Here is an 11,322-nt window from a genome sequence, read left to right as displayed (position 1 = left end):
AGTCCCCCCCCCTTTTTTTTCTTTTAAATTAAATTAAAGTTAGGAAATAAATTATTAATTTGGGAAAAAAGTTGAAGTTAAAATTTATGTACTATAAAAATAACTAGTTAAAGTTAAAAATTAATTAACTCATTTGAAACTAAATTAAGTTAAAGTTATGAATTGTTTAACTTTCTTTTTTAATCAGTTACTATCCAACCCTCAATCTGTGTATCTATAAAATTCTAATTCTAATTCCTAGAACTAGAGAAAAAAATAAAAAGTAAATTAAACCGAATTTAAAGTTAAGCTCCATTGGTGCAAATGGACGATTGCATGTACAATTGAAAGAAAATGCTAAAATGGACGATACTTAAATAATAAATTTATTACATACCAGGAAGCGGCATTTCATACGTATTATTAAAATTTCATAATTTTTTTGAATCTCTGAACTAGAGACTTTTCTTTGGAAAAATTAGAACATTCGTAAAAATGGGCACGTTTCAATTGTTTATCGAAATACTTGACATAAAAAATTGAAAGAATGTTTAGAATAGAATTTGAACTTTGTCAAATTCACATTTACAAAGTATAAGTAGTTTACATTGTCGTTTAGCCGTAACGTGCTATTTATTCTTAAATCTACAAAGACCTATATTGCGTATCTAAAACATTTAAATAGTAAATTAAAATTGAGTTTAATTATTGTTGTGTATCCGGTCTTTTTTTCTATAAAACACTGATGCACTTCTTTTCCGGAACATCTCTGATGTCATGCCAATATCAAGTCATTACATCTGGCTTATTTGAAACGATTATTATGAATATTTCTATAATACATTTCGGCATTATACTTGATCATTTGCAAAGCCAAAATTTTCAAATCCATTTTCTTTGTTGGTCCGTTCTCTCAGTAACTTGCTTGAGTAGCTAAAATCATTCATCGTTTGATTGTTCGAAACGTCAATCTGACTGTATCTGTTACAGTGCGTAATACTGGCGATATTTTGCGAGCCATCTTCTTTCCGCAGGCTAGATAATATTGGCAGTTTCTTGAATTTCGGCCAATTTTCACAGTTCTTCAATTCGTATTCTATCTTTAGGTATCGTTTCTTGGATTTTTCCGGCTTGTATAGTTTTCTCTTCAAGATATTTTCAATGACGCGCTCTATTACGAAGCCTTCGATGAAAAGAGAAATAAAAAAGTTGGCTAGAGCGAGCGCTAGGATAATGAGTCTCCAGTCGTAAACGGGTGGTAAAACCAACTCCAGCGCGTTTATTATCCAATTTGCGGGATAAACCGTAATGTATATGCATATGGCCGTTGATACCAGTATGGAGAACAAAAATGCGCCGTTCGTGTAGATCGCACGTCTGTAAGGCTTCCCGCGTGAAAATACAATCGCCGTCGTGATGTATTGAAACATGGAGAGGCAGAAGACCGAATAGTTTTCGTAACACGTGTATCCAGTGTTGCTGGTAGGAACGAACGGGGTGAACCATGAGAATTGCCGAACGCCGTGGTATACTATTTCTTGAAAAACGATCGTCACGAACATGTACACTGTTAGAGATAAAAGTGGAGTGAAGCTTAGCATACTCGTCATCGGTGCTTTCTTGGATAATTTTTTCTTAGACGCGCGAGTCTTGGAGAAGAAAAAGACAAAGTTGAGACATAAACAGATATCGATAAACAGAAATTGTAGATCCGTCAAGTTCGAATCTATGGAGTACAGTATTATGACGGAAAAGAATTCGGTAAGGGAATACGCGATCATTAATTTAAAGATCCCAAACGACGTAACTAAAGCGGCGCGTCCTTCCCTTATTACTTTTGGGACGCAGCTTATGTCGGGTACTCTCGAGGTGAACGGACTGGCCACGCTATAAAGAAAAAATATGCAAATCGTCAATTAATAAATAAGAAAAGTAATACTCGATTAACAGGGAACATAGTGTAACGTGTGCGTGGTCGCTCACCTGGCTTCTGCTTTGGATAGCGATATACCGACGTGCGCGGCCCTTAACGCTCCGCAATCGTTAGTACCGTCACCACACATGGCTGAACATCGTACATAATAAATTAAATTTTCTACAGCTCGTATTATCATCAACAATAATGTGAAAAGATAGTAGATCTTTTTATAATTGAAAATTAATTACAGGAAATAATAACCCATTTTGCTCGTTTTGTTATTGACCTACTATTTTTTTACATTAATATTATTGTACGTAATAGGATTTATTTTATTACTTGGAACGCTCTACATTATATAAATATAAAATTTGTGTACATTTATTGTACACATACAAATTTATCTGTTTTTTTTTCTTTTTCGTTCGTTCGTTTTTGAAATACGTACCTACGTAATAACCGAGTTGCATTAGCTCCACGACCAATTGTTGCTTCTGATCGCTGCTCATTCTGGCGAATATCGCACTACGTACGCAAACGCGGTCTACAAGTTCGGGATAATACTTTCGCATCGCTTGCCACGTTTGGCCCGTCAAGGCGAATCTATAATTGCAATCGGCTATACCGCATTCTATATCTTTGATCACATTTGATGACATCACGTAGTCTTGATCTGGCGAGCTCTGTAAGAAGAAATTGAAAGATTCGTCAATTACCGAAGTTGGCGGCCAATAAGGTCCGATTCAGAGTTCTCAATGAAGGTTACCAATCTTGGAGAGCGAGACTGCACGTTGAAAATGATCTCTGGACGATCCTTTTCTTTGTTCGAGGCTACAGTTATGTCAACAATGTATTCTTTGACCGAAATTATTCCACATTCTCTCGCGACGCTCACCGCGGTTTGAATATTATCTCCTGAAAATCAAAGGTCGAATCCATTACACGTGAACACACAGCATCGTGACTGAAGAGAAACGCTTCCCAGCAAACAAAATTGAGTTCAAATGAATTAAAGATTGCAATTTATTTTAATTCATTTCACTACGTTTTAATTTATCCGGGTTCGCGCTTTAGAGTCTTGGAATATTTTTGGACTCAAATGTATTGAAATCCCTTATAGAAATGTAATAAATTGGCGAATAATTTAAGTAATATATTAATTAAATTATTCGCCAATTTAATACTGTCAGTATTATATTTCTGTAAAGGATACGACGAAGCGCGCTTATTCATCATTTTGAATTCGGATGGATTCAAATGAATTGAAATGCGAAGTGAATATTCATCATGTTGAATTTAGATGTATTCATGTCCAAATTATATTATTTTTTAATTCATATGAATTTCAAAAAATCAGAGGCGCGAATTGGAAAATGTCGAAATCAATTCATTTTTATCCGTTTCAATTAATTTTTATTCGCCGTATTACTTGATATCGTTTAATCAAACCTGTAATCATCAGTACGCGTATGTTGGCTTCTCTTAGTTCCGTAATCACTCGTGTCGTTGGTTTTTTCAACCGATTTTCCAAAATGACTAGTCCCAAGAATTCCAAGTCCCGTTCCACCGCTTCTCGAGACAATTTCGATATCGACGAACATAAGTACGCACTCTTCGGGAGAATCACATCGTGTTGGAATATTTTTAAATCGTGCATAATGATTGCGCGTTTTTATTTTTTATGTGGAAAAGAGAAATTGGGTGAACATGTTACCTCTGCACTACTTTTGGAGATTGTCGCTCTACGGCCCATAGCTATCACGCGAAATCCCTGTCTCGTAAATTGCTCCAAAACGGACATGATGTTCTTCGGTACAGTTTCCGTTTTACTTAGTTTGATTATCATCTCGGGAGAGCCCTTCGTGTAAGCTCTGAAATTATCTGTTCCCGCTGCGCGCACGATCACGGACATTCGTTGTAAATCACTTGAGAACTGATATTGTTGTATTATACTAATCTCCGTGATTTCATTCAGATTTTTCGTCGAGCTTGTGCTCTCCGGTGGCCTCACGACAATCGGTGCCATCGAATTATATTTATCCACGTGCGTGTAATCCGAATCCTTCAATATCCATTTGGTACTTTCAAACATCTGTAACGTATAATGTACACTGTTAAAATGTCATAAAATTTAATGTATTTTTAAGTTACATATTAAATTAAACGTACATTAAATTTCATATATTATATCTCTAACTGAAACGCATGTGCACGAAAAGTGCACTTTTGACAACATTAAATTGACATTTAATTTATATTAAATGTTTTCAATGAGCCTGCTTGAAATTTGCTTCCATTACATTACATTAAATTCTGCTGCCGATTTTTAACATTCCACGTGTTATCATATCAAGATATTAAAACGGTCGAAACAATAAAAGTGAAAAAGAAAGTATATCTTACCTTTGCGTCCAAAGGATCTCCACAAAGTTCTCCATCGATAAGTGTTAAATTGTGACAAACTAGCATCCCTTCGAAAAGAGGATGATCTTTGAGCTTGGATATATCTGTCTCGGCCTCGGCAAAAATGCCATTTGTACACGGTACAATGCCCCACATGTCCATTCCATCCTCGGTCAATGTTCCCGTCTATGAACAGAAAGTTAAATTTAAAAAAAAAAACGAGAGAAAATGTATCGAAATTAACGTTGTAATATCGAATTACTTGTCTATTTTTCGACCATATATTGAAGCATGCAAATTTATATTAAATTTCGTGAAGTAAAACGTTGTTATAAAAGAATGAAAATTGAGCTTGTGCAACTATTCGACTGATTTGCTATTTCAAAGAGAATAAAAAAAAATTATTTTTATAAGAAACTGTTCAATTCTATGAGTAAATTTTGATTCTTATAGAGAGTGACAAATTACTCAAAAATAAATATGCACCGACTTAATTTTTATTCTACGAGATGGGAAATATTTATACATGGAGCTATCAAAAGAAAATGCTTTTCATCAAAGTAAAAATAGCTTGCAAAATACATCTCGTACGTTTTTTTCAAGAATATATATTTACTCGTTAATATGGATTCGTTTAATCTTTTTAATCATACACACACGTACACATACTTATACTCACCTTATCGAAACATACGCAATTTATGCTACCGGAAACATTTATGATCCTGTTATTAATACAATAGATTTGCTCATATTTCAGTCTCACTTGAGCATATAACTTTCCTACGATCATCGCGGCCGGTAATGCTGATGGTACGACTATCGTAATTATGTCTAATGCTTTTATCGCTACATCGTCAGCTAAAATTCCTCTCGACGCCTAAATTATTTATATTATTGTTATTATTGTTGTTAAAATATTTTTTATCATTTATTATATTTAACGATAATTAAGATATTGATATCTTTTATCTCTTTTTACATAAAAGAATTAAAACAAATTTATGATGCGATACAACTAAATGATTAAGCGTAAGAATTCATTTGAACATCTTAGAAATTACCTTTGTTATTACAGTATATATACAGCCACAAAATGCGATGAATGCCAAAATGCCAATAAATTTATATGAATCTTTATCAAATTTGAAATCCGCTGGAGGTGGATGTAATATAGCGGCGATCAGAGCACCTTTATTAGTTAAAAAACCAGTTCTGATTACTCTCGCGAGAACTGGTTGATCTTTGTGATATCTGCGAATATCGCTCATCAATTATCCATGCTGTAATTGTTTACTATAGGAGCTTTCCAGCAAGAAACACAAATGGCACAGCAGTTTCTGTCTTTGTCTCTCATTGAATATCAAACAAAGACAGAATTACTCCTGTGTCAATTTGTGTTTCTTGTTAGAAAGCTTCTTATATATTATCTACATTGAAAATAGAAGCATCATGTTTCGTACTTAGTTTGTATTATAGTAGTACCGCTGTACAACGTGTGATACGTATGCTCTCTAGCGTTGTACAATGTATGGTGTAATGGTAAGGATGTTTTCGTTACTGGCACAGACTCGCCTAAAATTAGTAAAGCGTACAAATTTGTACGTGTGTATATCTATCAAAGTTGAGCAAATTAATATTTTCCTTTTAACTAAATCAAGTTAAAGTTAATGTTATAAAATTAATTTAATTACATTAAAAGGTGTGTGAAAAGAAAAACTAAATTAGTTAAAAGTTGCATTAGAATTAAATTAACTTCAGTTAAATTCGAGGGGAAATTCACAGCCGGCATTGGTGTACAAAATTTCGGCAGTGGACTGCCGAAAAAAGTAAGCAGTGATCTATAATATTGACGGCATTGTCGTCAGTGGTTGGGGAGTGGTGAGCTCACTTCAGAGTCGGTTTTTCGATCATGGGGTTGAGCACAAAAATTTTTGAATACTTCGGGAAAGCTTTAGAATTCTTGTGCAGGCATTGGCGTATGATAATGGGCACGCGGTAGTGTTCATAATTGCATGGCATTGCCTTAATTTTAATATAGGATTGACGGCATTGTAGGCATTGACTAACAATAAGCATTGTCAGCAGTGTACAAAAATGTCGGCAGTGTTTTACAGCAATGCCAAAAATCGGCATTGGTGTACAAAATTTTGGGTTGTGAATTCCCCCTCGGTTAAATTAAAAGTTTATTTTGAAAAACATCATTTATATTAAATTAAAATATATATTCTTTTAAATTAGATTACTTTTAATAACAAAATAAATACGACATGGATCATTAAATAAATTTAATATTTTATTTGTAAATTAACACAAAAGCATTTCATTTGCTTATTTATAGATTGAGTTTGTGTGAAATAATAAAAGTAAATAAATTTTTTTAAATATCTTTTTTTACATTTTCAACTTTGTAAAAAATTAAATAATAAGTTAAAGTTTACACGTTTTTAAAATAACTAGTTTAAGTAAAAATTAACTTTTTAATTAGTTACTACTTAATTTTAATATTTATATGTGGAAATATTAAGAAAAAGAGCTTTCTTTATCAAAGTAGAAATAGCTTGTGTAATGTATATTTTTTACATATTTACCTGTTAACATTGATTCGTTTAATATACACTGCCCAGTTAATAGAACCGCGTCGCACATAAGAATCGCTTGATGATTCGGTAATTCTATAAGATCACCAGGTACCAATTCCTTACTAGAAATATTCTCGAAAATACCAGTGTCGCGTAGTACACGTACATTTTCTGACGATGCAACGGTACCATGTAGATTTATTTGGTTCTAAAAATAATCGGTAATAAAAATTTTAATGCAGTTAACATTTTCTGTTTCCGTATAAGTACCTTACGCGTTTGCACTATAGAGCTTATTATTCCAAACAGCGACATTAACCCTAGAGCTATAATGTAATAAAAATAATCCTCCGCGAGCCATACGGACATGGAAAATACTTGAAAAATGTAGAAGGGATTTAAAACTTCCAACAATAGTAGTACGCCGATACTCTGAAGCGGAACTACTATGTCATTATTTCCATAGACGATGCGCCTGTAACAAAAACATGTTTCATAACTGAAAGAAAAATCCACTTATAGCTTGTACGAGACTTAATTGTTGCGATTTACATCTATCTGTACGAATATATCTACAGAAAGGTCACCTAAGTAATTGTTCTTCCTTAGATAAGCCGTTAGCGCGCAAAAGGTAGAGATCGGAACACATTGTACCATTCTCAAGTCCTACGAGCTTCGAGAACATATTTTTCGTGGTATCCCAAATGTAACATTTCTTTTTACACCAAAAAGCCTTGTATTCGTGAACCTCGCAAAGCGTGCCGTTCTCTAAATTAATTTTCAATTCTTTGTCCTTGATTTTCTCTAAGAGATCTTGGTCAACGGTACCCAAAGTGGCCAACAAACTTTTCTCACTGAAAGTGCGTAGTAACAGAGTTAGAGGCTAACATCAAATTGACAATTTTGAACTCGTATTCTTTTATCATCATATAACGCATAAGCTTACCTTGTATCTTTGGTAGAAATCTTTCTGACATCTCGCACAAAATACGACTTATATCCTTGATAATCATCCTACATTCATTGTTGTCATTACATACACATACAATTATTCCATTATATATATGCGACGTTATAATGATGATAATGAGCGTATACTGAAAAGAAAACTTACTATTACGAGTATTTTTGTCGCGCAATTTAAAGCACATTTTCGATGAGTCGCATACAGGTGTAGTCGAGGATACCAATGAAATAATAGCCGAACTAATCCGATAGACAATACGTATGATACGTATGTCAAAGTGATTCTTAGCGAACTTTTCTTGAATCCGTAAATACACTAAAATTCCATATTAATAATAATATAATAAATAAAATACTGCAAGTGAACAAAAAAATACTTGAAAGATTTAATATATATAGAAAAAATAGACAAAGTACCAGGTGTTCATTTTGATCAGTATGAATTTTCTGCCATAAAACATCCGACTTTTTGTAGTCGTTCACCCCTAAATAAAAGAAATTTTTAAAAAATGAATAAATTATATACATAAAATGTATTGACTACTTGAAATACAGCATTTATGCTAATGAAACTAGAGCAAAAGAACCAGGCAAAAACCAGTCGTGTTCAATTACTTAGTGAGAAACAGGTTTAACTACTTTGCTGACTTAAACTTGTCTAATGATTCATGTAATTTGCGCAACGTCTTTCACTTTCTCTATTTTCCTCTCTCTCTCTCTCTCTCTCTCTCTCTCTCTCTCTCTCTTTCTAAATTTTTTATCCCTAAAAGTATTTTTATTTTACATGCACAATAATATTTTATGTAAATATAAAATACATCAAACGTTTCAAGAAAAAGAGAAAGAAAGAAAGCGTAAGATTGAGTATATATTATTTAAGGGAATTTGTTCGCGATTCATTTGCTCGTTAATATCGTACAAGATGTGTGAGAAGAGTCAAAAAGAATTACAGAAAATATTTAAGTTTCTCCAATTATATAATTCTACACACGTACAGTGCTGCAGAGTATGCTTTAATTTGCTTACCATTAGCATTGAGCATAACTTCGACCTTGTTTGATTAAATTATTCCGTAATTTAGATAGTTTCTTTCGTTACGATCCAATGGTCTGTCACAAGATTTTTTTCGCCGTCGACAGCAATGTATCGCCTGCAAAATGCAAAGTTGCTTATTTAAAAATTAAGTTTAACGCTCTGACTTTTATACACATTAATCCGTGCACATATTTCATCGATGTTGCGTAACAGAAAAGTTCCAGTAAATAATATATATATCTATTATATGAATTAAAAGTTCTCTCTTAATAGAATCAATCTGTGAGAAACCTTTACGTTTTTGGTAATGCTTTGAGATGTGACGCTATCTACATTGCGTCAATTTATCATCTGTCCCGCTGCAATCACGCAATTACGTTCTATCGTGATGTTCGTAATAGCTCGTAGAAATATAACGTATATCTCGTTTATATTGCAAATTGTAATTTTGCTAACAATAAGGGGATTGACATATGATGTATATATATATGTGCGTGCACACGTGCAAGGGTATCGAAATTTTCCAATTCTTCTGCCATGTTTCATTTATGAATTTTTTCAACGATTTCAAGTAATTATCGAAAGTATAAACGCTTCAATAATAACAAAAAAATACTTGAAAAAAATTTTAAATAGTTACGAATATAATCGTTATTAAAAAATTGTTATTTGATCAAAATTAAAATTAAAAATCTCAGAAAAGCCCAAATCCACATGTAGTCTGTCAAAGAAGAGCGAATCCGGCATTATTTTTGTTTGGAAAACGTTGGACGAAAAATTTTGGTGACAGAGCAAATAACGAGCTTTTCTCTACGATGAGTTTTAAACGAAACGTCATTTATTGCCCGACTTTTATGAGAAAAAGACGTATTCTATGCCACGTATGTAAAATAATTCGAAACTGTGTTTTTCCAAACTCGGAAAAAAAAACTAAAAAATGTTGCACGAAATAAATACACAGAAAAAACCGCTGAAGTATCTCTAAAAATTTAGCCAGATACAGATCTGAAAACAGATTCTTTGGACCGTCAAAATAACCATGTAGAACATTCGAGCATGATGAATAATGCTGCAAAAAATATTGACATTAAAATCAATCATTTTAAACGTTCTACATAATTATTTTGATGATGTAACAAAATTATTTTCAAATCTGTATCCAATTAAATTTTTAAATACTTTAATAAAACCGTTCTTTGTTTGTAAAAAAAAAATCCTAAAAAACAATAATACATATAAAAACTAAAGCTTCCTGAAACGAAAAGTTGAAATAGTTTTGGTTCGATGGATTCATTCTATATAGACGACGATGACAATGATAACAACGACAATAATAATAACAATATAGAAGAAAAATACATACGAATGCGATGCTTTTCGAATATTCGTCGAGTTTCTTCAATTCTGCCTTCGCTTCCTCGATGGCCAAAGCGAGCGATTTCGCGCGCGTAACGAGATGCACAAACGCCTTTGCACGCCAGTTCAAGCCAATTCGCTGAATTTTTATAATGTGCAGAACTTTCGAAAATTCCGCGCGATACCCGTTCGTGAGTTATTGAGGTATTAGGAATGCAGGTGGAACGCATTGGTCGTTCGTGCTGTCGGTGCACGCGAGGCGAAATGACACGATTCGTCTATCGTGGAAATCTGATCAACGATGGAGTCACTGCGGATTTATTAAGCGTCGAGAGCTATAACGCGAGAGCGCTTCGTTATTGTTCGCGGCACACAAGGTCAGAGAGTGAACGTCGGATGCATCGGTAACTAGAGTACGTCAGAGACTTTGTACGAGTGACTAATATTTATAATAATAAATTAATTGATTGATTTCCGGTATTTTTTGTCTCGCATGCTGCCTTGCACTGAATTAATTGCATTTTATATTTATGGGAACAAAACGGAACGAACCGGAGTGCAGCGGTGTGCGCATGCTTTATACGCTATCTCGATTCGTCTCCATTTAGCATCCGACCGGTCTCGCGAATAAAATGCGCGGCTACTCACCTCTTCTTCTTTCAACTAATATAAAAAAGCACATACGTAATACTTTTGAAAAACAACTATGTTTTCTTAAAAAGATTATAACAGATCATAATATTGTACAATAACTGTATATATTATTATTTTCGTTTATTATTTTAGTTTATTATTTTAGTTATTATTTTAATTATATTATTATTTTAGTTAAGTACTTTGGTTAAAATATTAATATTATTTATTTACTGCACAATTTTTTTGTTTGGCATATAAAAAAATATTAGATTAGCGACAATGCATTCTGTAATGATTTTGTTATAAACAAAATTTCACCACTAATTAATAGAAGTTTAATTTAAGTTACTAATTTAAGTTATATCCAAGACTGAATAAGTTAATTATTTTTTTTAACTGAATTAAGTTAAAATTAGTAACTTATAAAATTAATTTGATTATGTTGAA

General features: G+C 33.0%; 1 protein-coding gene across 1 annotated transcript; it reads right to left on the bottom strand.

Annotated features, from left to right (window-relative positions):
• Positions 1-342: 342 nt before the first annotated feature.
• LOC105197591 (probable cation-transporting ATPase 13A3) lies at positions 343-11,026 on the bottom strand. The gene is made up of 18 exons (XM_026138383.2): positions 10,247-11,026; positions 8,875-8,998; positions 8,266-8,333; positions 7,997-8,164; positions 7,829-7,896; positions 7,470-7,736; positions 7,153-7,357; positions 6,892-7,090; positions 5,764-5,875; positions 5,365-5,554; positions 4,980-5,180; positions 4,301-4,486; positions 3,612-3,989; positions 3,347-3,509; positions 2,664-2,812; positions 2,346-2,580; positions 1,963-2,044; positions 343-1,866 (listed from the first exon to the last, which is right to left on the bottom strand). The coding sequence occupies exons 2-18, from the start codon at positions 8,888-8,890 to the stop codon at positions 831-833; spliced, it is 3,723 nt and encodes a 1,240-aa protein (XP_025994168.1). The 5' UTR covers positions 8,891-8,998; positions 10,247-11,026; the 3' UTR covers positions 343-830.
• Between the last annotated feature and the right edge of the window lie 296 nt (positions 11,027-11,322).

Source organism: Solenopsis invicta, chromosome 1 (genome assembly GCF_016802725.1).
Source record: "Solenopsis invicta isolate M01_SB chromosome 1, UNIL_Sinv_3.0, whole genome shotgun sequence".
NCBI lineage: Eukaryota > Metazoa > Arthropoda > Insecta > Hymenoptera > Formicidae > Solenopsis > Solenopsis invicta.
This window is presented reverse-complemented; position numbering and strand designations above follow the sequence as displayed.

Coding starts and splice junctions, on each gene's coding strand:
- LOC105197591 (XM_026138383.2), bottom strand. Junction 7,737..7,828: donor ATTTCTACCAAAGATACAAG/GTAAGCTTATGC, acceptor ACGCACTTTCAG/TGAGAAAAGTTTGTTGGCCA. Junction 3,510..3,611: donor TCTCCAAAAGTAGTGCAGAG/GTAACATGTTCA, acceptor ATTCTCCCGAAG/AGTGCGTACTTATGTTCGTC.